Here is a 26,993-nt window from a genome sequence, read left to right on the forward strand (position 1 = left end):
TCCTCCTCCCTCCCTCCCTCCCTCGCTCGCTCGCTCGCTAGCTCCCTCCCTCTCGCTCCGCTCCCCGCCCCCGCTCACGGAGCGCCTCCCATACAAAATTTATGAAAGTGCTCTCAGCTCGCGGTGCCGAGCGCCGTCCTATTCCCAGGGCAGCGGCGCTCAAACGCGCGGCGTCGCCTCCCAAGGTGTTTTCGCTGCGCCCGACCCCGGGGACAATCCTTGGCCCGCGTCGGTCCAAGTACCTGCCCCAGCCCTTGGGCGGCCGTCGGGCCACTCGAAAGCCCCTCCCGGGCCCCGCGGGCTTCCTGGAGCTCGCACTCGCAGCCCAACCCCCGCCCGCTCGCCCTTCGCGGCTGGAGGTCACTGAGAGAGGCGGCTGGAAGCGTGGCTCTGCCCACCGGCTGGGACGGGAGGACTGCCGCCCAGAGACCCCGATCACAAGTCTGCACCCTTGCCCATATCCTCTCTAGCCGGCTCCGCTTCCTTCTCGGAGGTTCGACGGCTCCTCCCTGCCCAGGACAGCTCCGGGAAACCCAGCCGCCTCGCATCCCGCGTCCCAGGATACTATTCTTTTGGGGGGTAGGTGTGGCGCGCCCTCAGGCTGGTCTAGTCCACCCACCTAGCATTCAGGGAGGCCCCGTTGCAAATCCTAGAGAGAGGGGAGGACCAATGTGGGGCTCAGGTGGGCTATCCCCGCCTAGACGGGGGGGTGGGGGTGGGGGTGGGGGTCCCTGATCTCCTTCAGTCTACACAGACCCCGCCCGGGGCTTCCTGGAAAATGGAAGGAGGCACCGCCTAGAAAGCAGGTCCCGCAGGGGGCCAGTTGCACTGAGCAGAGAAGGTTCAGGCCAGGCGAGATCCTGGGTGGAGGCGGCACCCCCTACTGGCCTGGGATAAGAGGGGTCCTGGGAAAGGAAAAAGAGTGGGCTGTCACTCATTCAACACACATTTATTGTGGGTCAATCGTGTGGGGCATTACTATTCCTAGGGATTCAGCCAATGAAAAAGACAAGGTCCCTGCCTTTGTGGAGTTTAATACAGTTAATAGGCACCAAATGAGAAAAGTCCAGATGAGACAATGCATGGAAGAAAAGCAAGCAGGGTATAGTAGAGAGCTGATATGAGGGGGTCAGGGAGTGCTGCTTTGAGCCCGTGACATCTAAGAGAGCTAACTGAAGTGAGACAATGAGTTGCAATCTCTTGGAGAAAAACTTGGTATGATTGGCAAAAGAAGGCCAGTATCATTCATTCACTCACCCATGCATTCAATGGCACTGAGGCTCTGGGTTTCAGCTAACTACATTGGCATGTTAACTACAAAAGCCTAGGGCATAGTTGGGGAAGAAAGACCCACAAGCCATCTTAGAATGTGACAGGAGGAGACACAAAGTTTTGGAGGGGGCTCTGCTAGCTCTGTGAGGGGTGAAGGACGATCAAGGAAGCCTTCATCAAAGGGATGCCATTTAGGTTGGGTCTTGAGGGCTGAGTTCATCAGTCTGAGAAGGAAAAAGGGCATTCTAGGCAGGAGAGAAGGTGCAAATGCTTGAAGGTGAAAAAGTAACCTTGTTCTGAAGATTAAGATTGGTCCATATTGGGATGGAACTGCAGGTGATGTATTCTTTCTCTTAGCCTTGACCAGCTGCAGGGCTGGACTTGGTCCCACACCCTGCCAGACGTTAAAGCTGGTCTTGAAGGCCCTGGGTGCTGCAGAAACTCTCTGTGAGTGAACTGAGGCCCAGGGAGGCTGAACAACTTGCTCCATGTCACAAAGCAGATCAGTGCCAAAGTGTAGGCCTGAATCGGGGTATGCTAATCCTCCTTCCAACTCCCTAAGCTGCCTCCCCATGACCCCCCTGCCCCATAAACTCCAGCATCTCAGACAAAGTTAGCTGGGGCTGGGCGTGAGTGTGAGAAGCAGCGTTATTTCAGGCCTCAGGAGGGCTGGGTGCTGCTTTGGAGTCCAGCCAGGGGGTGGGGGTGACTCTTAGGCGGGTGTTGTGGTATAATGTGGGGGTGCACTGTGCCCACCTTCTTGTCAGGCAGTAATTACTCAGCCTGCTGAGTAACTCAGGCAGGGAGACCCCCCACAAACAGATGGAGGTGTTCTCAGCCCAAGTTGAAGGACAGCCCCCAATGTCCTTCACTACAGTATCTTAGGGGACATGCTCCCTAGACATCACCTGGTTTCCTAATGGGTGCTAGGGCAGCTCATTCAGCACAAGAGGCTGTGGGGCAATGTTGTAAGAGGATGAGGGCCTTCAATCATCAACAGGCCCCACTTCTGCCTAGGGAAAGGCCCTAAGGGATGGGGTGCCTGCTAGGGAAAAGCCACTGCTCTGCTGGAGTCAATCCTCACCCCCTGGGAACTCACAGCTGCAGCCAGAGTTAAAGCTGTCCACAGGCTGGGCCTCAGTGCCCTGAAGGGGGAGGGGCTGAACTCCAGGGATCCCTGAAATTGAGATCTTGCACCCTGGGAGTTCAAAGAACCTGGGGGAGATGAGAAGTCCAGGCTGGGCTCTTATCAAGGCAAGAGGGGTGTTCCTGGGACCCATGTTGGCCACAGTCCTGTCCAAAGCTATGACTGTCCTCAGAGTATCAGTCAGTGGCCTGAGGGTCAGAGCACTGACTCCTTCTGGTCCTCCCCTCGTCTGTTCACTCTCAGCCTGCCCATACATCCCTCCTCTCTGGGCAGTTGCCCAGAGAGGCCTGTCCCTGGCTGCTTGTTTTTCACTTCTCCATGTACCTTAATTAGGACTTTCCAAGCAAGGAGGGCCTCCAGGGGAACCCCAGGCCGCAGAGCTACCTTAAAGGGCCAGCCGTGCTCACAGCACCCCCTCAGAGAGAGGAAGATGGCGCCAGAGGGCTGCACGGGCAAACAGCCCTGGGGACTATTGCTGTACGGGGCAGACAGGGCTAAGGGCCAGTCCTGCAGGTTCTCTGCTCTTCCAAAGGTCAAGGCCGTCTCCCTGGCTGCTATGCCTTCTCTTTGGGATCCCAGGAGCCCAGGCCTGATCAAGAGAAAGGCTATCTAGGCCTGAGGGGCAGCCGAGGCAGGGAAAACGGTGGATTGGTTTAGGCGATTGGATTCGTTGGACTGCGCCCCCCGCCCCCACGCCCTGCCCCGGGAAAGCATCCTCAGGCTTGGGGCCTTCCCTTGGTAGCAGTTTTTCACACGGGAGCCTTCCGCATCCGCACTGTTGGTTCTAAAGGTGAGAGCACTCTGGCGCTCCAGAAATCAACCCCAGGACTCAGCTTGGAGCTGGGCTGATGGGAGCTGAGTTCTGTCTTGTTTGGGCAGTGGGGTCCTCTGAGGTACGGATTGTGGCCCTACCTACACGGCCCCCACTGCTTACCAGGAGGTGAGACTGGGAGAGGAGCAAAAGGGATACCGGGGCGTGTCCCATTCACAAGACTTGGCCCACAGAATTCCGGCAAGGAGTCGGCAAATAGGGGAGCACTGGTCCTGGAGTGCCCCGTCTGGCAAACCGGGAGCGGAGGAGAAGACTGGGGGGTCGGGAGAGCGCAGCGCTGGACTGCTAGGGGCTGGGGAGAGCCCAGCCCTTCCGGGCTGAGGGGGGAACCCGCGGTAGCCCCGCCCCGATCGTCTCCTTCCTGGTCCCCGCCCAGCAAATCCCCGCCCCTCGCTAGCGACCGGCGGTCGATCGCAATGCCTGAGCTCTCGGCGTTCTTCTAGCGCTGTCTTTTTGGTCTCCACGTGGACAGGCCAGTGATGGCGGCGCTGGCAGAGTCCGTGGCGGCGGAGCCGGGCAGCCGAAACGGCACTGGTAGAGGTGGGTGCTACTACGCTGCGGCCTCCGGACCTCGCATCGCGAGTTAGGGCCCCCAAGTCAGGGACAGAACCATCCCCCGCTAATGGCGGCGGCCTTTCTCCGCCAGACCCGGAAGGCCCCGCTGTCGCTTGCCCCGGCGGCTTTCGCTGGAGCACAGAGGGACCGGTCTTCCTTTTGCAGCCTTAGGGCGCGATCGGGAGCAGCGCTTCCTAGGAGCTTGTAGTCCTCAAGCCGGAAACGCTGCCCGCCCTGCCTTGGCTGGCACAGGAAGACTCACGGATAAGGCGGACCCGATGGGGAAGGAAAGAGCCGGGCGCGTTGCAGCGGTCATTCCACAAGTGGGCCCACAGGGAATGCCTTCAGGAAAGAGGCACATGGCTTCATTCACCAGGCACTTACTGAGCGGTCACTAACTGCCAGGCCCTTGCTGGATGCAGGGGACTACACGACAGCCTTGCCCTCAGGGGTCTCCGTCTACCGGAGAATACTGATGTAAACAGAAGATCACAGACACGTGATAAAGGAGGAGGCGCCTAACTAGTCCTGGGGACAAATTGAGCTAAGACCAGGAGCTCCCACACCCCAATGACCACAAGGGACTTGCCCGGTCAGAGGAGCTTCTGTGAGGGGCCCAGGGTTCTGGGCTGGTTGTTCCAAGGCCTTTGAAACAACTGAACAAAAACGATGGCAGTGGTAACATTCAAATATGGTCTCAGGATCCCAGCCTGCCAATGCTCATTCTCCACTGCACCATCATCACTACCGTCATCCACCCACAGGCAGAGGGTGAAGGGTCAAATCTGGGAGGATCCCTCCCATAGTAGTTAAGGGCCCTAGCAGAAGTTCTGGCACAAAGTACAGGTTCAATAAATATTTGTTCAATAAATTAATTTCTTGTTTCCTTATCACATTCCCAAACTATCTTGTTCCTAAAGAGATAATAGGGGTTGAGCTAAACTGAATTGTGGGGAATAGGGTGCAAATTAAGGACTGCAGTTTTGCTAATGGGCTACAGTGTTTTCTCCTTTAATCAGGTTGTAATTTGTATACCTGCATTTGCCACCGCCAGACTACTAGCCACTAAAGGGCGAGGTCATTTCCCTTTCCTTACCTGTTTGCCCACAGTCCTAACTTGAGTGTGTTCTTTCATTTTTCCTGGGGTGGAACAATGGGACTAAGGAACCTGTTAAATCAGTTAAATGTTTGGTGTTTATTTCCCTCTTAAAAATGAGGAGAGGGAAGAGTGTAGGGATTCATCAGTGTAGATAGAGTCAGTGGGACTTGAGTAAAGAGGGTAAAAGTCTTTAGTACTTATAATAGTTTGCTTATAGATCTCATATCTAGGACCTCAGAACTTCAAGGTGTTTTCAGGGACGGGGGGAACATTTTCCTAGACTGCTAGGCTTTTGGGTTTTCCTCAGAGTTGTTCTTTATCAAGGAGCAGTTGTTTGGACTTTTTCCCGTTTGCCCCTCAGTTCAGTCTGCTGGTATCACCTCTGTTCTTCCAAAGGTAAGGGGTGAACTATACCCCACTCATGGGCTCAAGTCTTTGATTCCCAGTAATCTCACAACATGGAACCTAATTATGCAGATCTCTTCCTGGCTTAATGGGTTGTCTTTCCAGCTTCAGAATGAACTCAGTGAGGAAGAAGGCTGGGCCAACCCCCTTGGCATCTGGGATTTGGGCCTGAAACTTGGGTGGTGTTAACAGCTTAACTGGGTCTGGTTCTGTTTTAGGCCAGGTGCCAACTCAGGCCTTGCATTGTCCTAGGTCGAGCCCCTAGGGGCCGCCTGGCCAATCAGATCCCCTCTGAGATCCTGAACAACCCCCAGCTGCAGGCAGCCATTCAAGTCCTGCCTTCCAACTATAACTTTGAAATTCCCAAGACCATCTGGAGGATTCAGCAGGCCCGGGCCAAGAAGGGTGAGCCCCCAAGCTCTGAGATGGGGTAGGGTTGGAGAGGTTGCCTGGGTCAGTCAGGGGCAGTATCCCCATTCCAGCATTTTCCCAGCCCTCTGCTCTCATGTCTCTGCTCTGTCTTCCAGTGGCCTTGCAAATGCCTGAGGGCCTTCTCCTCTTTGCCTGCACCATTGTGGATATCTTGGAAAGGTGAGGCTTGGGGCTCTGGAGAAGAAGCTAAGCCAAGGCCTTCCCCATACCCCTTGTAGCTCTGCCTGTTGGCATTTTTTCCTTCTGGACCTTGGCCTTACCCTGTCCCTTCACACAACCATACACGCACAAAGGGAAAAAGCCAAAACTAAACTCCCAGCCTGCTGAGATCCCAGCCTGTCCGGCTTGGCTTGTCCATATAAATCTCTCTTTCCCTAAAATATTAAGGTGGGGGGTCGGGGGTGGTAGGGAATGAGTTGGTTCCAGTATCTTCAAAGCTGGGCCTAGAGCAGGTGCAGGTGGTGGGGCCTCAGGAGGAACTTAAGAATCCTCAGAGCTGACCTGGAATGAGCTGAGTTGTCAGCATCCGGTCTAGCCAAGGGGAACCTTTTTCTCCGGAACATTTGAGGGAGTAGGGCAAGGAGGGGCTTGGTGGGGGAGAAGTGTCTAGGAGATGGTATTCAGTTCCTCTCCCCTCTCTAAGTTTCTTCATTACAATGAGCCATCCTGGGGGGTGGGGGTGGGGAGTGCTCAGCCATCTGGAACCAGCACAGGAACAGGGAGGGGGAATGGGGGGAAAGGGGAGGTCATCTCGTGATAGGAACCTCCCACTTCCCTGCTGCTGCCCCCTGCCCCCCCCCCCCCACTCCGCTTCTCATCCACTGCCACAGACTCACTTCCCAGCTCCCACCCTCTTGCCCCTTGGGGATGCTCTCTGGGGCTCAGGCCAATTTGCATACATTTTAATCTATAAAAAATTAAGTGCTCTGGCTGACTCAGACGCCTGGGCTGCATTTTAAGGAGTTGAATAATCTGCTTCTGTGCACAGACTGATTTGGGGAAGGGGGAGGAGGGGGGCTGCTGACTGACAGCAGCTCAGCTTTCCCCACCACGCACCCAGGAGAGAAATGGGGGGACCCAGTCAGCAAGCCAGGCCCCATGCCCCAGGGGCAGGTCTCTCAAGGAAGACCTGGTCCTCCAGCTCCATTCCCGTGGTGAATTTGGGGAGTGCGGGGTCTTCCCCACCCACCCCTGTCCCCCAGTGATTCAGGCCTGGCAGCAGATCCTACGGCAATGTGTTGGCCAGAGCCCACTCTTTCTGACGCACGAGGTAGGTGGGTGGTGCCATGTGCTGTGGGGGAGCTGTTCATGGGCCCCCCATCCTGGGCACAGAGGGCCCTAGCTGAGGGTGGGGAGGTAGCAGGGGGTCTGGGTGGCAGGGAGGCTGTGTGTATCCACCCATGCATCCCCATGCACACCGCAGTGTCGAGGCATGGGAGTGGGTGCGTCTGCGTGTGTGTACGTGCTCATTGCTCTGGGTGGGCTGAGTCAGGGCGTCAGAGGTCTGTTTTTGACCCTGTGTATGCCAGGCTGAGGGGTGGGGGTCCTCCTTGCAGTCTGAGCTTGGACAGAGGAACCGGGGCGCTACAGAGACCATCGGCATACAGCGACGGTCCCAGGAGCTGCCGCCAGGACCGGGGGATGTGGCAGCTGGGCCCCGAGATACCCCCACGGGGGTAGGTCTCTCTCCCACCTCACCCTTGTGTCACCGTCTCATTGTTCCCCCTGCTCCCCCGCCCCCACAGGTTCACAGAGGCTGAAGTGATGGTGATGGGCGATGTGACGTATGGGGCTTGCTGTGTGGATGACTTTACTGCAAGGGCCCTGGGCGCTGACTTCCTGGTGCACTACGGCCACAGCTGCCTGGGTATGGCGAGCCGGGGTCCTGGCGGGGGGCAGAGAGGCAGGGCTGCGTGCTAATCCCCCGTCACGGTGCCTTCTTGTCCTGCTTGCAGGCAGGAGGTCCCTCCCAGTATCTGGGATGGCCTTGGCCTTCCTGCTCTGCAGGTACATCTTTTTTTTGGATTTGGTTGCCTTGGAAACAGTGTTGCTGTCCCAGATGTGGGTGTTCGAAAGGCTGTTGGTGGTAGAGCAGGCTGGGCCCCCCGGCCAAGTGACCGAAAAGGAGCTTCTGAGGGACCTATGACTGCCCCCCCCCCCCCCCCCCCCCCCCCCCCCGCCGCCTACCCACTCCTTGTATCCCTAGGCTGAAGCCACTGGTCCTGGCTGCTCAGAGACCCTGGCCCAGGTAGGCCCCCTGCCCCTCTTGCCTTCCAAAACAGTCTCCTGACTTCTTGCCTCCTTGCAGTTCCCATGGACACCTCGGCCCAAGACTTCCGGGTACTGTACGTCTTTGTGGACATCCGAATAGATACTACCCACCTCCTGGATTCTATCCGCCTCACCTTTCCCCCTGCCACTTCCCTTGCCCTGGTCAGCACCATTCAGTTTGTGTCAACCTTGCAGGTAAGTGGACAGATAACAGCCAGCCTCCAGGCTGTTCCTGGGGCCCACGTTAGGTGCCCCAGGCTGGTCCTCTGGCCCTGGCTCTCCCTCCTCACCCACTTGCTTCCCTTCCCTCATCATCCCTACAGGCAGCTGCGAAGGAGCTGAAAGCTGAGTACCGTGTGAGTGTCCCACAGTGCAAGCCCCTGTCCCCTGGGGAGATTCTGGGCTGCACGGCTCCCCATCTGCCCAAAGAGGTGGAGGCTGTTGTGTAAGTGAAAAATGGGGGGCCAGTTGTAGAGACATAAGAAATGTACCCTAGAAGGGAGCCGGAGGTTCGTTGTATAGGAAAAGAAGCTGAGTCTCAAGCTCTTTAACTGTTTGCTCAAGGTCACCCTGCAAAATGGGGACCAAATAGGGTTTCAGGTTTCCTGTCTCCCTCTCGGGTACTCTGTCCACCATGTAGGAGGCTATGCCCAGGGTGGGGCAGGAATCAGAGGGCTTCATCGGGGCAGGCGGGGGGGGGAGGGATGAGGGTGGGCTAGAAATGGTGGGAATATAATTGGAGAAGATGGCTGGGCACGCCCAGGCTGCAGCCCCATTAATTTAGCATCCGGACAGCTAACAAGCAGGAGCAGCGTGTCTCCTGCTGCCTAATTATTTTCGGTAATGGAAATGCTTAATGTTGTGTGAATGCAGCCAGCCTCAGAGCCGGCAGCTCCCCCGGCGGGGACTAGGGAGGGGAGCCCCATTCCTAGCTGATGGCAGGGAAAGAGGGAGGGGCACTCCCCTGACTCAGCCCTGCCCCTAGACAGGCCCACATCAGGGCCTTCCCCAGCCCAGACCTGGCAGCCCTGCTCCCCAAAGGGCGTTCCCCCTGTTCCTGCGCCCACATAATTCTGAACCCATAGGTGCCTACCCTTGGGGGCTTCAAGGTGTGTGTTGGAGGGAGAGACACCCTGAGTGTTGGCCGTTTATCACAAAAATCAGTGTGGTCTCCAAGAAAGTAGGAGCTGCCATGGCAGATTGTCCTCTATGCTCTGCCTTCTCCATGGCTTGGGAAGCTACTTTTAGGGACAGGCTTGATAGAGCCTGGTGGTTAAGCCTAGAGTCAAGTCCCAGATTTACTGCTTAATAGCTGTGTGACTTTGGGCAAGTTTCTTAACATCCCTGAGCAGCAGTTGTACCTAGATACTGTAGGTAGCTTGGAGGACTGTTTGCTAGGACTGAGTGAACTCCTGCATGGCAAGTGCTTAGTCCAGGCCTTGGTGCACAGAAGACACGAACCCAGTAAACAGTAGTTGTTACAACTCAGTAGCAGGACCTGAGAACCAGTTTGGGCACAGAGAGCCAGTGTATACCCCGAAACTTCATTTACAACATTGATGACACCTTGAACCCTACTTGCCATGTCTACGTTGAGCTAGGTGAAGGAGAACCTGTCCCGCCACCTCCGAGTTAGGATCTCTAGAGCCCTGCGCGGCCTTCCCATGGCCTTGGCTGCCGTTTTACCTGTCCCCCAGAAGGCTGGGGGACGGAACAGTTCTTAGATCTGCATTACATAACTAGAAGGGCCTTATTGCTCATCCAGTTCAAACTCCTTGTTTTGCATGTGAGAAAACCAAGGCTTCGGGAGGCCGAATGATGACTTAGGCCAGTTCACATACACACACAGCAGCACACTCAGCCAGGAACTCTGGACCTCCAGGCCAGTGCCTGCCTTTTCTGCTGCCTCACCCCACCCCATACTTATCATCCCCTCTCTCCCTGCCGCAGATATCTCGGAGATGGCCGTTTCCATCTGGAGTCTGTCATGATTGCCAACCCTAGTGTCCCCGCTTACCGGTATGGGCTGAGCTGGGCTGACCAGCCAGGGAGGGGGTGGGATTTCCCTGCCACTGAAGCCCTCAGTTGGTTGAAATTTCCTCATTCCCGGGCCCCTTGACAGCCAACAGCTCTAAGGATCTGAGGTAACTGGGTCCTGAATCCAGGTGTCGGACCCAGGGCTGGAGCTGCACAGTACCCACCCATCCCCTGGGAGTCACACTGAGATCCTAAACCCCCCCTCCTACTTTTCCCTGCTCCAGCTGTGGGACTGAGCTTTCCAGCGACGATCTCTGTTCTCGCCTCTATTCCTAATTACCTGCATGGAACCTAAAGATTTAGGAGACCAAGGGGCTGGGTCAGGGAGCCGTGTGTACAACAGCTGCTGTGGATTGCTGTCGCCATAACCCTGATAGCTTCTTTTCCAGATACGACCCATACAGCAAAGTCCTATCCAGAGAGCACTATGACCATCAGCGCATGCAGACCAGCCGCCAAGAAGCCATAGCCACGGCCCGCTCAGCTAAATCCTGGGGCCTTATCCTGGGCACTTTGGGCCGCCAGGGCAGCCCCAAAATTCTGGAGGTCAGAGGGCTTGGGATGGCCTCTGGAGGAGGGGACTGACTAGAAACCCAGCTGGGAAAATCAGTAGACTAAGGGATTTAGACTTGGCTGCTCGATCGTGGTGACCTGAGCTTGGCCTCCCTCTTCCAACAGCACCTGGAATCTCGACTCCAAGCCTTGGGACTTCCCTTCATGAGGCTGCTGCTTTCTGAGATCTTCCCCAGCAAGCTTAGCCTACTTCCTGAAGTGGATGTGTAAGTTTTCTCACCTTACCTCTCTAGCTGTGACTCTGGCTAAGGAAGCTTAGATCTGAGTCCTGCCCAGCACATATTGAAGGCTGGAGTCAGTGGGAATTGCTTCCGTGAAATTTTAATGTTCACAGAGCACTCGGGGGCTTAGCAGGGGCTACCCTTGGCTATGGGTCGCACCCATTTCGGTTTGGGGGCTCACAGGTAACTGCAACATCACAGTCGTTCGGTGTGAGATGAGTTTGTGGGGTGGTTGGCACCTGCAGTGTACCAGAACTAAACTGGATTTGATTCTGAGGATACGATCACAGATGAGCTGCCCAGGCCCTGCCCTCGGCTCACAGAGAGCTCTCCTGGAGAAAACAAACAGCGCTATAGTGTTACTCTGAACAGTAGTAGGTGACTGTCTTTTCATCGGGTGTGTTGGGGACACAGTCATGTTTTTCAGCATGCTGCCCAGAAGGGGAGGACCCCCCCGCCCCTTGGGTCTGACCTGACTTCCCTTCCCAGGTGGGTGCAGGTAGCATGTCCGCGCCTTTCCATTGACTGGGGCACAGCCTTCCCCAAGCCCCTGCTGACACCCTATGAGGTAACACTGAGTTTTGAAATACCTGAGAGTGGGCTTTGCACCTGGTTCTGTCAAGGGAGGGATCTGCAGTGGGGTGGGCAGCAACTTACTTACAGCTGACTCATGTCCTAGCTGTGTGGCCTTGGGCAAGTCCCTTGACCTGTCTGAGCCTCGAATTTCCTTTCTGTGGTATGGGGATAATAGGACCTCTATAGGCCATCGTGAAGACTGAATTAATTAATCCTGCGCAGAAAGAGTTGGCAAAGGGGCGCCTGGGTGGCTCAGTCGATTAAGCGTCTGCCTTTGGCTCAAGTCATGATCTCAGGGTCCTGGGATTGAGTCCCGCATGGGGCTCCCTGCTCTGCGGAGAGCCTGTTTCTCGCTCTCCCCCTGCTCTTCTCTCTGTCAAATAAATAAAATCTTAAAAAAAAAAAAAAAGTTGGCAAATGTCCGGTTGTCCTCCCCTAGGCAGTGGTGGCCCTGAGGGACATTTCCTGGCAGCAGCCCTACCCTATGGACTTCTACGCCGGCAGCTCCTTGGGGCCGTGGACAGCGAACCACGGACGGAACCGGCCCCCCCAGGCCCTGAGCCCGCCAGCGCTGGAGAAGGTAGGCAGGCACCGCCAGCAGGGAGGAGAGGGACCAAAGCCGGGGCCTGGCCCTGGCCGCCTCCCTAGCGACGCGAGCCGAGGCCGCCGCCGTGCGGCCGCTACGGGAAATGCACGGGAGCAGGGTGGAGGACGTCGCAGGATGGAGACCCTGAGCAAAGTCTGCGACCTCCGATGCAGGAGGCCACGCACCCCTCTCCAGCCGCGGCTTGCGACGGTTGCAGCTGCAGAGACGACAAGGGAGCACCGCCCGCTCGGTGAGACGCTCCTCGGTCTCAGGTATCCGCCCCTGCTCCGGCCGCGCCCCACCCCTCCCCGTTGTTATGGGAACACCCGCTCGCTCTGAGGCCCGCCTTCGGGGTGGTGCCGGCATTTGGTTCCGCCCCTCGAATATTCGATTTCCGCTCGGGGAAAGGCTGCTTCCGGTCCCTGGCGCGTTGCCCCGCAAGATGGCGGCGCAGCAACCCCTGCGGGTGTTAGCCCTGGCCGGCTTCCGGCAGAGCGAGCGGGGCTTCCGCGAGAAGACGGGCGCGCTGAGGAAGGCGCTGCGGGGCCGCGCCGAGCTCGTGTGCCTCAGCGGCCCGCACCTGGTCGCGGATGCCGCGGGCCCCGAGGGCGCCGGGCCGGACTCCGGTGAGACGGGCGCTGCCCGGGAAATGCCCTCTGAGTCTTTGATCTGGCCTCGTTTCAGCATACCCCCACGCTGCGTCCTCACCTCGTTCCTTCCCCCTGCCCTTACTCTTCCTTTCTTCCCTCCCAGCGTCCCAGGCTTCCACCTTGATCAGTCTTCCCCGTCTTGCCATGCCACTCTGCTCTCCACTTCATTTCCCCCAGATTTTCTTCTCTTCTTCGACCGCCTCTTTGTTTGCTCGTTGTCATTCCCAAGCCCTCCGTCCCCTCCCTTTTTCATTTCTCATCCCCTAGATACCCGCTTGCCCTAACCGCATCCTTTCCCCCATATCGCTGTAGAGCCCTGCCTTCCGGAGGAGCAGCCCCGAGGCTGGTGGTTTTCAGAACAGGAGGCAGACGTTTTCAACGCCCTGAGCCAGCCCACAGTGTGCAGAGGTCTGGAGGAAGCCTTGGGAACTGTGGCAGAGGCACTGAAGAAACTGGGGCCTTTTGATGGGCTCCTTGGTTTCAGCCAGGGGGCCGCGCTAGCAGCCCTTGTGTGTGCCCTTGGCCAAGCCGGCGATCCCCGCTTCCCCTTGCCAAGGTTTATCATCCTGGTATCTGGTTTCTGTCCTCGGGGCCTTGGACTCAAGGAACCCATCATGCAGGGCCCCTTGTTACTGCCTTCACTCCATGTTTTCGGGGACACTGACTGCGTCATCCCCTCTCAGGAAAGTATGCAACTGGCTAGCCGATTCACTGGGGCCATCACCCTCGCGCACTCTGGTGGCCACTTCATTCCAGCAGCTGCGGCCCAGCGCCAGGCCTACCTCAAGTTCTTGGACCAGTTTGCAGAGTGAAAGATCAACAAATGGCTCTGCCCCTACATCCCCCACTCCCACATGACTTCGGGACAGTCTCTCTAACCGGTCCTCCCCCTCATCCCACCTCCCCTGGGAGCTCAACTGCTGTTAGTGTTCCTCACCATCACCAATTAAGAGAAAAGTATCGGTTCTAAGACTCAAATCATTGTAAGCCTAGCTCTACACTTAAGAAAAAAGGGATCAGGAGGCCTTAGTGGACCTTGGCATCTGATACTCCAGCATGAAAAAGGCTGGTGGACTCCTGGATGAGTGGAGGGTGACATGGGAAAAGCAGGGGCTGGTGCTGCTGTGACTGCCACATAATAAAGTGGTGATGGCGATTTTGAGCATCTTTTTTCTCATACACACAGAAAAACCCATTTTGTAACAGAAGTCTGGATTCCTGGCCACCCACCCAGCCTCTAGCGCCACTCCAAAGAGGGACGTGTTTCCAGTTATGAGCCCCCAGGATAAGCTCATGTGTGCACACATTTGGTAGAAGTGTCTCAAGTCCCAAGCTGAAGGAAAGGAGGCCTTGGTGGTGGAGTTGGAAGAATTTACATCTGAGAAGTTTTGGGAAGAGATCACCTGGCAAGGTGCTGCCTGGGCTCCACGGAGTTAGGCTTCCTCCATCTTGATCCCTGAGGGTTGTGTGCTGGCCTTCTGTCGAACTCTGGCTTCTTGGGTTCTCTGCTTTCTCCTCCAGAATTGCTTTAGCTCTGAACTATGAGCTTGAAGGGTGGGATGGTAGTAGACCTTGGGTAGAGGCCCAAGACCACACGGAAGAAACCCTTTTACAAACCTGCCCTCACCTACAGAGTTTCTGGGGTTGATGCTACTCTGTAGTGATCCAGCCAAGGCTTAAGTAGCCCCTCCAGTTTTAGAGTGCATTTGTTCCTAGGCACTCTATAGACTGCCCACTTTAGCTATTTGCCCTACTTCCAGTTCCCCCACCTGTGGCCCACCCTACTCTCTGATTTCAGCCTTGCCTCTGCAGGATCACTACCTTGTTCCTTTTCTGGAAGATCACAGGAGGCCCTGATCTAGCCCTCAAACATGGTTGCCCCCGGGGAATTTAGGAATTGAGTAGGAATTGGGTTAGGGGATATAGCACAAATACTCCAGCCCATCCGGAGACAGACTAATATCCCTTAAATTACCCCAAATCCTGAATTCTTCATTGCAGATAGTAATTATCTAAGAAAAAAAAAAAAAGTTGGAGTTACACCCCTACCCCCAACAGACCCAGTTTACTGGATTTAGGACCTTTACAGCAGACAGTGGGGGTGGGAGGGTAGCCCCCTGGCTACAGTCTGCCTCTGCTTGCCCTAGGCGTTTTAAAGGGACCCTTTCCTCGGCCAAAGGAGGGGACTCAGAAATGGGCTGAATTACTCCAACAGACCTGTTGGATTTGGCCCATAGAATTTTAGAAAATATTGGACTTAACAGTATTTAAAATCTTAGGAATTTCACACACAGATTCCTGGCTTCTCTGGAAATGAGCAGTTCAGAATGGAATGCAGTGGATCTGCAGTTGGGAGCTCGCGCGCCCTCACGGCCATCCTAGGCTGCCCCCTTTAGCAAGGTCCCAAGAGGTGAAAATGGTGACAGTTGCTACCACAGCCCTTGCTATGTGGAATTACTGTGAGGATTAAAAGAGAGAGAACAAGATATGATGGGGAATGGATTTTAACCCAGGGCTTAAAGTTAGAAGGATAAGGATAGAGCAGAACAGTACTGGGTGGAGCAGAAGTGCTCAGTGCTCAGGGTGAGAATTCTCCTCCCTCCCCCACCTCCTGCTTCAAGAATCAGAAAATGTCCAAGCTAGAAGGAAAGAGATCATGTGGTCCACTGGTTCCCAACAAGTGAGATGTCCGCTCCCGTCACATCCTCCAGGAACAACAGAGAATCTTAAGGGTCATTGCCCCCCACCCCCCAAAACACACTTTGTGGACCACTTGCGTCAGAATTGTGTTAAAACTTAGATTCCTGGGGCCAACTCGTGACCTACCGAGCCAATTGCTGGACCCAGGAATCTGCATTTTGGCAAACTCCCTGGACATTCCCATGCAACATGATATTTGAAAAACATTGCCTTAGAGGGTAGAATACAAGTCTCTGGTAAATACGTGCTATTTGAAAAAAACGAACATGGGATTCTCATGCACTGCACTAGGGAGGGGGAGAAAGCTCTCCAATTAAGAACCATTCATCTAATGTTTTCAATTTATACCTAAGGGAAATGAGGTCCAGAGGATAGCACACCGTTTATGGTGTGCTAACCACACCAGATACTGTGATAAGCAGAACCTTTAGAGTTGCCCAGTTTAATCTCACAATTTCCTGAGGTAGGTACTATTAACTTAATATTACAACTGAGGAAACAGGCACAGAGAAGTTCAGTAACTTACCCAAAGCTGGATTCCGATCCAGAACTCACATTCCTAACCTTTACTAGTCACGGTTTTCTCTCCTGCACCTCGGAGGTCAGCAGAGGCCACCCACCACCCACTACTGTTGGGCTCTATGTCCTGTCTGGGTCTCAACTTCCTAATCCATAAAATAGGATGGGGTGCACTTAATGAGTTCTAAGATACTAAAAAATTCTCTACAGTCAGTTTTCTGGTTTTTTCCCCCTCTGACCATCTTCTCCAGATGGGTTCAAACGGCAAACAACTTGGTCCCTTCAGAATATCCCTCCCATTTCTCTTTTCTACCTCTCACTCCACCTTAGGTCCCTAAAGCTCTTGAGAGCGAATCCCTGAGCAAAGAAGCCCCTCAACAGCCCCTGCTCAGAAAGATGTGCCCCCTTCCCCTGTTCATTCTGCCTAAGTGCCCAGAGCTGGGGTCTCCCCATCGACACCAGTCCCTCACAAAGACATTAACAGCCTAGTAGAATACTTAAGATTGAAATAGGCTTCTGCAGTTTTCAAAGGTTTTTACTCATTTTACTATTTGATCCTTACAACAAATCTGCCAAAGAGGAATGATTATTATCCCATGTTACACAAGACTCAGAAACCCAGCCCCTTAAATAATAACCAGTGGTGATGAGGCCAGGTTGGACCTCCTGCTTCCCAGTGCACTAGGCCCATCTGCACACACTACAGTCTGCCCACGGATGTCTACTGGATTCCAGAATCAAGTACATTTAATCTAAGACCTCGGAGTCCTTGAGTGGGAGGAAGGAAGCATGTGGGAATTGATTAGCTGTAAAACCAGCACGCACCAATTGCCTTAAAACTAGTTTAGTGAAGGAGGGGTTATGGAGAGGTAACAAAAAATTGGATTAATGAGTGGCAGGACTGGGTTGCATTAACCATTCCCAGCACTGTCCCTAGGGAAGTCCTGCACCCAATATGCATCAGTCAGCCCCTGCAGTGGGTGATGTTGGCGGTGGCAGGTGACATAAGCGTGTTTTTGAAGAGTTCGTGGCTCACGCTTCACTGGACAAATAGGACTTTAACCCCTCTGATATTCACTCTGCCACATTAGAGCTAATTTGAGACACTGTCTCAAATTAGAATCCAGCACCGATTGAGGTGAGGCTGCTTTCAGACAATGCTTTACTGACTGGGTTAACTTTACAAGCACACTGGCTTCCTGAGGGTTGGGGACCCTTCTTATCATCCTACATGAATCAGAGGATGAAAGAGTGAGGGAAGGCTGTAACTCCATCAGGAAATGGGTTCAAGGATTAGTCTCTCTTTCTGCCTACTCAGCAGAGGGGTTCCTGGAAGAATGCGGTTGTGGCATATTTAGGAAAACTTGGCTTCGTCTACTCCCTTCAGTCTCCAGGAAACCTTCAGGTCCCAGCAGCCTCCTCGCACGGAGGAGATAAAAAGAACACAAATCCCAGAACTACCCTTTCTCTCGCCATTCCTTGGCTGCAACCTCGGCTAAGAGAACAGGATGGTCATTGAAGCGGGCGGTCAGACATACTGCCCACCGTGCTTCTTTCCCTGCCTTGGTAGACACGCAGCAGACCCGAGAGTAGCCCGCCCCCCAGCACCGCACCTCCCTCCGCCCCCACAAATACATCCGATCTTGACTCGCCGCCCCCGCTTCCTCCTGCTCCTGGTCTCCCCCATCCGGGGCTGGCAGAGCGCGGCGGGCGCGGCGCGTGGGCGTGCTGCGGGGCGACCATGGCTGTAGACTGTTACCTCCGGTTCCCACAGTAACAATCGAAAGCCACGGTTGCCCTGGAGACGCGGGGGCGGGGCGCGCGCTGCTGACGGCACCGTGGCAGCTCCAGTCAGGCAGACGTCAGGACTGCGAGTTGGGGAGGGGGGTGGCGGGGGTAGCGCGCGCGATGGGGACCAGGCTCGGGGGCCGTGCGATGTGCGTGTGAGCCGGCCGCCGCTAGCAGCCTCTGGTGACCAGGGACCGGACGGGCGGATGGCAGAGCCTGCGCTGGATCAGCACCGCGGACAGCGGCGGCGCAGACAGCGCGCGCGGGGCTGAGGGACCCTGGGGGACAGAGGGGCCGGGGGCGCGGCAGGTGGCCGGGTCCGCGGTCCTGGGGCGGGGCCAGGCGTCGGTGGCCGTGACTGGAGACTGTTACTGAGGGCGGCCCGGGCAGTAAGCAGTCTAGAGCCAAGGTGCCGGCGCGCTGCCCGGGCGGGCAGGGGTGCCTCCGTCGCCCGCAGCTGGGGGCGCTGCTGCTCTTCCTCCCCCGCGTCTCCCGCCTTTCTCGGCCCCAGCGCTCGCGGACAGGCACGCGGCCCTTGACGTCAAAGCCCTGTGACGTCAAATATGTCCCTGCGGAGAGGCACTTCCGGCGGCGGTGGGGGGGCGCTCAGTTGGGGGGCGGGGCAGTCCGGCCGAGGCCCCGCCCCCGCCTGGTCCTGAGAGGACAGCTCCTCGCGCAGAGGCGGGAAGTCGGGGGCGCAAAGGGACCAGCCCGACGGGATGGGACGGGGAGGGGGCTCCCGACCGGATGCAGGGTGGGGGTCCCGAGAGAGCCGCGGCTAGGTCGGCGGGCAGGTGGGCGTCTGTCCTTCGCCGGCGGCCCCGCTCAGCCGGCCGGGGACAGCGAGGCTGAGTCACTGCGCTGCGGGGAGGGGGAGGAGGGGGCGCGTCTTCTGGGGCGTCAGCACCTTCGCCCCACTTTCTTGGGAGTATGGCGCAGGAGCCCCAGGAAATGTCGCAGGGACCCTGGGGGCCGTCCTCTGTTCGATGTTCCTCCGAAGTGGCTGCGTCTTCATCCGGGCGCGGGCAGGTGCTGCACGGGGTTCTGGGTACGCCTCCGGCCCGGCTCCACCAGCTGCGAGGGGATCCTCGTCCCCCACCCTGTCCCCAATCCCACCCCTTAGGGGCCCTCCAACCTGCCGTCTGCCGGTCTCCTCATTGCCCTTCCGTCCGTGTCCGTGCATCGGTCCATCTGTAGCCCGTCGGTCGGTCAGTCCCACTTACCTGTCGGACCGCGTCGCGCCGGCTCCCGCTCGCCTCCCGCAGCCCGGCTGGCGCGGCTGCTTTTATAGGCGCGCGTAGTACTCGTGCGGCGGCTCATTCATGCGGCCGCGGCTCCTACACACTGACGCGCTGCCGACGTCAGCAGGGAATTTAGGAAACGGGAAGAGGGGCTATTTATAGTGGCGAGGCGGGGGGTTGGGGGGGACCAAGGCGACGGGGAGCTGGGAGGGGGAGGAGGGCGCACGGAAGCAGGAACAGGGAGGGGGAGCCCGGGGTCCCTGTACGGGTCTACAAAGGGTTAACTTTCCGGAACTGCGGGCTGGGGGCCAGCGGGAGGACAGAGCCGGGAGGGCCGACGGGTCCGTTACACCTTTATGCACTCTGGGACACCTGGGGGTGCAATCCCACTTCCCACCTGGCCTTCCGAGGTGCTCACCCGGGAGCCCCCTCTCCCACTCCTCAATTCCGGGACCCGACGGCTCTGTGACGTCACAAGATGACCCTCGGTGGCGTTACACCCCGCATGGCCGCTGCAGTGTCGTCACTCTGGGGTGGGAGGTACAGGAGAGGAAGCTGGACCTGAGGAGGGGGCCTAAAGCAGTATCTAGAGCTGTGGCGTCGGGGACATGGGGGAAGAAGAGTGGGGGAGCCCAGGGCTCGCAGAAGCTTTGTAGGAGTCTGGGCCTAGAAGGAATGGGGGGGGTCTAGGTACCAGTCAGGAGCTGGAGACCGCGGAAAACTTGAGAAGGGTGGCTTGCACTCCCCGGACATGAGCAAGGGGTTCCTCTATGGGGAGCTGGGGGAAAGACGGTAGGAGAAGGGGGTGAGTGGAAGAGGAAGCCTCAGCAAATGGAGGGGAGGAGGACGGGTGGGCAGTGCCAGTTTCAGAGCCTTGCACCAAGCAGACCGCGTCCAGGACCCATTTGTGGGCATTGGCAGAGCTCATGAGAGAGTGACAATGAGTGAGGGAGACCAAGGTCTCAGCAGCTTGGCAGAGAGGGATCTACAGAGGGCGGAGTGGCAAAACCACTTCCTGGAGGAGTTAGAGTTCCTGGAGGTATGATATTGACAGGAAGGCCCTAAGCCATGTGGGGCAGAAGTCTCCTGAACAAGAGCAGGGAAATGAAAGATCCTGGCTCCATCAATTGAGGAAAGTTCTAAATGGAGGAGGGTGAATGTGTTCAGAGAGAGGAGATGGATTGTGTGGGGGTGGGGTGGGGGTGGGGAGCAGTGCCAGGCAGGTAGGGTAGGTAGAAACTAGGGAGGGAGGGAAAGATCAAAGATTGAAGAGGAGTGAAGTCCACAGGAAGGCAGCAAGACTGGCTGCAGGTCTTTGAGACCCTTCCATAGGGACTAAGGACAGCCTGAGGGGAGGGATGGGGGCAGTGAGTTAATTCAGGGAGTAGGGATTTGGGGAGAGTGTTGACGAAAAACAAAGTGGGCACAGTGGACACTGCACAAAAGTGAAACTGGGTTGAGGGGCTCCTTGTGGGGCTAGGATCTGGTCCCATCAAGAGGATAAAAGATTCCAGCAGAAACGCAGTCGGAGAGGTCCTGTACAACCTTTGGAATCTAGCCTCCTGGAGTCTTCCCCCTCCCCCCGCCCACCACCTCTTTTTCTTTTGCCTCCAGCCTTTGTCCCTGTGGTTCTCTTCTCCAGGACTGCTTTTCTGTGTGGGGGAAGAACTCTTATTCATCCATCAAAGCCCAGTTCTAAGAGCTCTTCTTCCGAGGAGCCTTCCCGCCTTTCTCCAGCACTCCATACACCTTTTTCCGCTTCAGCGCACAACACATCCACCCCTCGGCCAAGATGTCGTGGTCCATCTCCCCTAGAGGCTGGCAGCCCCGGAACCCACCGTTTTCGTTCTTGGAAGCTCACCGCAACCCTAGTGAGGAGACCGTGGGTAGACGGAGGAGAGGACTGGGATAAAATGGATCCAGAACACGGAGTAGAAACAGGGTGAGGACAGGGTCAGGACGCGGTGAGAGTCAGAAGGACCGGTGGGGACCAAGAGCCAACGGATGGCCCCGAGGCCATGAAGATGTCTGCGGAGGAAAGAGAGCCTCTGGGGGGCGCCCGAGACCTTAGCGTCTGTCAGGGACCGCGCGTGGCCGCGCTGGCGGCCCCTCAATGAGTGACTCAGCTACTACCTCTGGCGGGGGTGTAGGGGTGGAGGACCGCGCGAGGGGCGGCGAGCGCGGCCCCCACCCGCCCAGCAGCCCCGCGCGGTTGCTAAGCTCTCCAAGGCCTTAGAGAGACGCGATCTGCGCGAACCTCATCGGTTACTATGGTAACTCTGCGCCCCAGCCTCTCGCGCGCGACGGCTGAGGAAGGCGCAGCCAATCAGAAGCTGCAGGCGTTCTCGGGGACCCACTCCCACCCCCCCGACGTGTGGGCAGGGGTCAGGAGGTGCGGGGAGGAGGCACAGCGTGGGCCGCGGAGACCCGGCACTCACTACAGGCCCGATGCAGCTGCGGAGCCGCAGGGGGCCACTTCCGGAGTGCCCGCGCCAGTGCGGGGTCCCCTCCCTCCCAGAAGGGGCGTCACCTGCAAGAACCGGGCCTTCACGTGGGATGCAGAACCTTGCCGGGGGATCCCGGGCTGCAGTCCCTGCGGCCACGTTCCGGGTTGGTGTGTTGGAGACGAGGTCGAGCAAGCAGGTCCCTCAAAATGGCTCACACGGGCAATCTGGGGGCTGGGGTTCCTTCTGCGGGATCCCCAGGAGGCGCTGTCCAGCCATCCCCAGTCGAATGCCCTGGGGTCCCTCCAGAGACCTCTAAGTTCAGGGCAGGCTGATATTGGGTAACGGCCCTGCCCAGGCTCATGGAGGGCCCTACGTGACAGCCTCCGGAGTATCCCAGAGAGCCAGGACTCGAACTTCTAGAAGGGGGCAGATGTGTGTTTGCGCCAACATGCGCGCCCGCAGGTGTCAGTGCCTGGAGAGGGTCTGGGTGCAAATGGGTTTATTCCGTGCATACGTAAACCCATGTGGCTGAGTGAAGGTGGGTGTGTTGGGGGTGGGGTGGGTACAAACGGACAGTCCCATCCAGGAATGTCTAAGGAGTCGCCCCCCAAGATCTTGTCTACCTTCTTCTCTCTCACGACTTCCGTAATCTCCCTCCCCCCCATCTACTTGTCCCCAGGGTCCCCCACCCCCCTTGCGGGCAGGACTTCTCCAAACTGAGGCAATTGTGAGAATCTAGAAATATGTACATGGGAACGTTGAGCTCAAAACCCCAGAGTTTGTGGGGCTCGAAGTTTCGGGGCCTGGGTCCTTACGTGGGCACATCTGGGAGGGTGGCCCTGTGAACAGACCCCTTTCCCGGGTCCAGCTCCGCATCTGTGAGCCTCCAGCCCAACCCAGGTGCGCGCGAGGGAGGTCGCGGCGGTGCCGCGCAAAGCCCTGCACGGCCGCGAGGTGGCGCCATAGCTGCAGCAGCGCGTGCCGGCCCGGGCCGCTCCAGATAAGAGTGTGCGGAAAGCGCGGCGGGGCTGAGACGCGACCAGGACGCGGGGAGGACGGACCAGCAGGACAGACCGACCGGGGGCCCGGCGGGCGGAGGGCAGCGCAGCGCAGCCACGTCCCCCCCTGGATCCGCCGGCAGCCGGGCCCGGGGCTTCCGACATGCCCCCCAGGTGGGTCCTGAGGCTCGGGACCGGGAGGGACAGGGGACCCGGACAGCCCGGTCCTTACGCGTTGGCCGCCTCGGGCGCATCCTCCGGCGCGGGCGCCCCAACGCGGCTGGCGTTCAGGACTCCGGGTGTCGTCCCCTAGAGGACTCAGGACCGCCGGGCCGCTGCTCAGCGCCGGGTTCACGGCGGGGTCAGCGGCCCGGGGCCGGCTCTGCCCGCACATGGGCCGGAGAGGCGAAGGGAAGGGAAGGGGAGCTGGCGGGCGGGGCTGGCAGGGGCGCTGCCCTGGCACAGCTCGGCGCCTGGCAGCGGGGCGGGTGGGGCGCCGGCTAGGAGCTGCCACCGCCACGGGGAGGGAAGCCGGGTCGCGTTGCGGCCGCAGGTAACGGGCCGCGAGGCCCTGCGGGCCAGGCCGGGAACAGGGTGGGCGGGCGGACGAGCCGGCAGGGGACCTCAGGGCTCGGCTCAGGCTCCAGGGCCGCCTGGCTGCCGAAAATTGGGGGCCGAGAGGAAAAGCTGGGAGTCGAGGGCCTGGGGCTGGCGCGCTTCTCCCCGGCCTGTCTGAAGTTGGGAAACTTTTCCCCAAGTTTGGGGCGGCGGAGTTCCCGTTGCAGAGGGGGCCGAAGGGAGCTGGGGCGGGAGGCGCCGGGGCCCGCGAATGCAGAGCCGAGGCCGACGGCCGGGGCCGGGACGCGGGTGGGGCGCAGGCCGGGGTCAGGGCCGCAGCCGGCTGTGCGCCGTGCCCGCCCGGGGCGCTGCCCCCCTCCCTCCCCTGGGAGCTGCGTGGCTCCCCCCTCCCCCCCCACCTGCTTCCTGCCTCAGCCTCCTGCCCCGATATAACGCCCTCCCCGCGCCGGGGCCGGCCTTCGTGCTCTGCCCGCCACGGCAGCTTCTGCCTCCGCTCCCCGCGCCGCGGCCGCGCCTCGGCCCCATCTGAGGGCCTGACAGCCCCCGGGCAGGGCGGCGCCACGGCGGGCACAGCGCTCCCCTCCACTGGATCACTTCCCCCAGCTGGGGCAACTTCTCCCGAGGCGGGAGGCGCTTTGTTGTTGTTGTTTTTTTTGTTTTTGGTTTTTTTTTACTCGGCTCCCTTATATCCCAGTCGGGCAAACTTCTGGGCCCTGAATGACTTTTCCTGAAGCGGACATTTTCCTCAAATCCGGTAACTGTCTCTGAAGGGGTCACTTCCCCCAAACAGTTTTCTCCTCGGAAGTCCCCAGAGCCCAGCCTGTGTGCCCAGTGGCACCCGGGCCTGGGCCGTGCAGGCCGGCCTGGCCTCGTCTCCAGCAGCCACGCTCGGACGCCCTTCTTCTGGGTCCAGGCCCCCGGCCCAGGCTTGCACACCCGGAGGCCGCCGCCGCCCCGCTGCCAGTGCCCAGGCCGCGGTGCTCGATGCCCCTGCCTGGCTGAGGGCAAGGGGGAAGGGGAAGTTGGGGGGGGCGGGGGGAGAAGCGCCCAGCTGGATAGAGGCGGCCAGGGCTGGGTGAGGCGCTGACCCGGCTGCTGTGTATCCCTGCAGGAGAGTGTGCTGGGCAGACGATGCTGGACACGATGGAGGCGCCGGGCCACTCGAGGCAGCTGCTGCTGCAGCTCAACAACCAGCGCACCAAGGGCTTCTTGTGCGACGTGATCATCGTGGTGCAGAACGCCCTCTTCCGCGCGCACAAGAACGTGCTGGCGGCCAGCAGCGCCTACCTCAAGTCCCTGGTGGTGCATGACAACCTGCTCAACCTGGACCATGACATGGTGAGCCCGGCTGTGTTCCGCCTGGTGCTGGACTTCATCTACACCGGCCGCCTGGCTGATGGCGCAGAGGCGGCGGCGGCCGCGGCCGTGGCTCCGGGGGCCGAGCCGAGCCTGGGCGCCGTGCTGGCCGCCGCCAGCTACCTGCAGATCCCCGACCTCGTGGCGCTGTGCAAGAAGCGCCTCAAGCGCCACGGCAAGTACTGCCACCTGCGGGGCGGCGGCGGCGGCGGCGGCGGCTACGCTCCCTACGGGAGGCCTGGCCGGGGCCTTCGGGCCGCCACGCCCGTCATCCAGGCCTGCTACTCGTCCCCGGCCGGGCCCCCGCCGCCGCCCGCCGGCGAGCCGTCCGCGGGCCCCGAGGCCGCGGTGAACACGCACTGCGCGGAGCTGTACGCCTCGGGCCCCGGCCCGGCCTCCGCACTCTGCGCCCCGGAGCGCCGCTGCTCCCCGCTCTGCGGCCTGGACCTGTCCAAGAAAAGCCCGCCGGGCTCCGCGCCTCCCGAGCGGCCGCCGGGCGAGCGCGAACTGCCCCCGCGCCCAGACAGCCCTCCCAGTGCCGGCCCCGCAGCCTACAAGGAGCCCCCGCTCCCCCTGCCGCCGCTGCCGCCGCTGCCTTTCCAGAAGCTGGAGGAGGCCGTACCGCCTCCGGACCCGTTCCGTGGCGGCGGCGGCGGCGGCGGCGGCGGCAGCCCGGGACCCGAGCCCCCGGGCCGCCCCGACGGGCCCAGCCTCCTCTACCGCTGGATGAAGCACGAGCCAGGCCTGGGCAGTTACGGCGACGAGCTGGGCCGGGAGCGCGGCTCCCCCAGCGAGCGCTGCGAGGAGCGCGGCGGAGACCCGGCCGCCTCGCCCGGGGTGCCCGCTCTAGGCCTGGCGCCGCCGCGCTACCACGGCGGCCTGGACGGGCCAGGCGCGGGCGGCGACGGCGACGACTATAAGAGCAGCAGCGAGGAGACGGGCAGCAGCGAGGACCCCAGCCCGCCCGGCGGCCACCTCGAGGGCTACCCATGCCCGCACCTGGCTTACGGCGAGCCCGAGAGCTTCGGTGACAACCTGTACGTGTGCATCCCGTGCGGCAAGGGCTTCCCCAGCTCGGAGCAGCTGAATGCGCACGTGGAAGCTCACGTGGAGGAGGAGGAGGCGCTGTACGGCAGGGCCGAGGCGGCTGAGGTAGCTGCGGGGGCCGCCGGCTTGGGGCCCCCTTTTGGAGGCAGTGGGGACAAGGTCGCTGGGGCTCCGGGCGGCCTGGGCGAGCTGCTGCGGCCGTACCGCTGCGCGTCGTGCGACAAAAGCTACAAGGACCCGGCCACGCTGCGACAGCACGAGAAGACGCACTGGCTGACCCGACCCTATCCTTGCACCATCTGCGGGAAGAAGTTCACGCAGCGCGGGACCATGACGCGCCACATGCGCAGCCACCTGGGCCTCAAGCCCTTCGCGTGCGACGCGTGCGGCATGCGCTTCACGCGCCAGTACCGCCTCACCGAGCACATGCGCATCCACTCGGGCGAGAAGCCCTACGAGTGCCAGGTGTGCGGCGGCAAGTTCGCCCAGCAACGCAACCTCATCAGCCACATGAAGATGCACGCCGTGGGTGGCGCGGCAGGCGCAGCCGGAGCGCTGGCCGGCCTGGGGGGGTTGCCCGGCGTCCCCGGCCCCGACGGCAAGGGCAAGCTCGACTTCCCCGAGGGTGTCTTTGCTGTGGCCCGCCTCACGGCTGAACAGCTGAGCCTGAAGCAGCAGGACAAGGCAGCGGCGGCCGAGCTGCTGGCGCAGACCACGCACTTCCTGCACGACCCCAAGGTGGCGCTCGAGAGCCTCTACCCGCTGGCCAAGTTCACCGCCGAGCTGGGCCTCAGCCCGGACAAGGCGGCCGAGGTGCTGAGCCAGGGAGCGCACCTGGCCGCCGGACCCGACGGCCGGACCATCGACCGTTTTTCCCCCACCTAGAGCGCCTCTTGCCGGCCCGCCTTCGTCGCCGCCGCGTGACCCCGGCCCGTGCCCGCCCTCCTCCCCGTACCCCCCCTCCCCCCGCCGGGGAACGACGGCGGCCGCCGCGAGCAGGCACACCGCGCCCGGACGACTGTAGCAGCCCCGGCAGCGTCGCCGCAGTGGCGGCGGCCCCACCTGGCCTCACTGCTTTGTGCCTTAGCCCGGGGGTGGGGGTGAGGGTGAAACCCCGGGACGGGGGTGGGATGGGGGAAGGGAGATTTATATTTTTGATATCAGCTTTGACCAAAGGAGACCCCCGGCCCTTCTCCGCCTCTTCCTGTGGTTCGTTGGCCCCCTCCCCCCCCCGGCTCCGTGCTGCTCTTGGAGGGAGGGGTGTCACTGTTGGGGCGCTCCCAGCCCTACCTCCGGCCCTTGCGACCACACCCATTCTCACTGTGAATCTCCCCGCTGGGGTCGGAGCGTCGGGCAGAGTTGGGGAGCGGGGAGGGGACTGAGCCGGCCGGAGGGCCCCCCGCCCCCCGCTCCCGCCCGCCCCGGGACTGATAATGTGAAGTTCCTCATTTTGCACAAGTGGCACTAGCCCCAGGGCCAACCCTTCCCTCCCTCTGGAGTCAGAGGGCTGAGGCAGCCCTGGCCTACCGGTCTCCCACTCCCGCGGTGTCCTCCCCATCCCTCCCTTCCCTGGGGCCCCGGACCATATTTATTGCATGCGCCCCGGGCGGCCCCCCACCCCGAGCCCAGGCTGGGCTGGGCTGGAACGTGGTCTCTTTAGCT

The 26,993-nt window shown here is 59.7% G+C and overlaps 3 protein-coding genes across 7 annotated transcripts; all 3 read left to right on the forward strand.

Annotated features, from left to right (window-relative positions):
* Nucleotides 1-508: 508 nt before the first annotated feature.
* Nucleotides 509-13,055, forward strand: DPH1 (diphthamide biosynthesis 1). 4 transcript variants are annotated; one of them, XM_032428984.1, is made up of 13 exons: nucleotides 509-579; nucleotides 5,563-5,715; nucleotides 5,838-5,901; nucleotides 7,488-7,609; nucleotides 8,051-8,208; nucleotides 8,337-8,458; nucleotides 9,964-10,032; nucleotides 10,440-10,596; nucleotides 10,729-10,829; nucleotides 11,334-11,412; nucleotides 11,860-12,000; nucleotides 12,180-12,278; nucleotides 12,969-13,055. In XM_032428984.1, the coding sequence occupies exons 3-12, from the start codon at nucleotides 5,849-5,851 to the stop codon at nucleotides 12,258-12,260; spliced, it is 1,083 nt and encodes a 360-aa protein (XP_032284875.1). In that variant the 5' UTR covers nucleotides 509-579; nucleotides 5,563-5,715; nucleotides 5,838-5,848; the 3' UTR covers nucleotides 12,261-12,278; nucleotides 12,969-13,055. The 4 variants fall into 4 exon arrangements, with proteins under 4 accessions (XP_032284875.1, XP_032284872.1, XP_032284874.1 ...); XM_032428981.1 differs by lacking the exon at nucleotides 509-579 and adding an exon at nucleotides 3,620-3,791; XM_032428983.1 differs by lacking the exon at nucleotides 509-579 and adding an exon at nucleotides 3,715-3,791 and having other exon boundaries at nucleotides 5,529-5,715.
* Nucleotides 12,261-18,903, forward strand: OVCA2 (OVCA2 serine hydrolase domain containing). The gene is made up of 3 exons (XM_032428985.1): nucleotides 12,261-12,278; nucleotides 12,415-12,632; nucleotides 12,969-18,903. The coding sequence occupies exons 2-3, from the start codon at nucleotides 12,449-12,451 to the stop codon at nucleotides 13,466-13,468; spliced, it is 684 nt and encodes a 227-aa protein (XP_032284876.1). The 5' UTR covers nucleotides 12,261-12,278; nucleotides 12,415-12,448; the 3' UTR covers nucleotides 13,469-18,903.
* A 3,402-nt stretch (nucleotides 18,904-22,305) lies between these two features.
* On the forward strand, nucleotides 22,306-26,295 carry HIC1 (HIC ZBTB transcriptional repressor 1). Of its 2 annotated transcripts, none has more exons than XM_032428976.1 (2): nucleotides 22,306-22,523; nucleotides 24,040-26,295. In XM_032428976.1, exon 2 carries the CDS (start codon nucleotides 24,060-24,062, stop codon nucleotides 26,214-26,216), a length of 2,157 nt encoding a protein of 718 aa, XP_032284867.1. In that variant the 5' UTR covers nucleotides 22,306-22,523; nucleotides 24,040-24,059; the 3' UTR covers nucleotides 26,217-26,295. The 2 variants fall into 2 exon arrangements, with proteins under 2 accessions (XP_032284867.1, XP_032284866.1); XM_032428975.1 differs by lacking the exon at nucleotides 22,306-22,523 and adding an exon at nucleotides 23,486-23,682.
* The last annotated feature ends 698 nt before the right edge of the window (nucleotides 26,296-26,993 follow it).

Source organism: Phoca vitulina, unplaced genomic scaffold (genome assembly GCF_004348235.1).
Source record: "Phoca vitulina isolate PV1807 unplaced genomic scaffold, GSC_HSeal_1.0 scaffold40, whole genome shotgun sequence".
NCBI classification, from domain to species: Eukaryota; Metazoa; Chordata; class Mammalia; order Carnivora; family Phocidae; genus Phoca; species Phoca vitulina.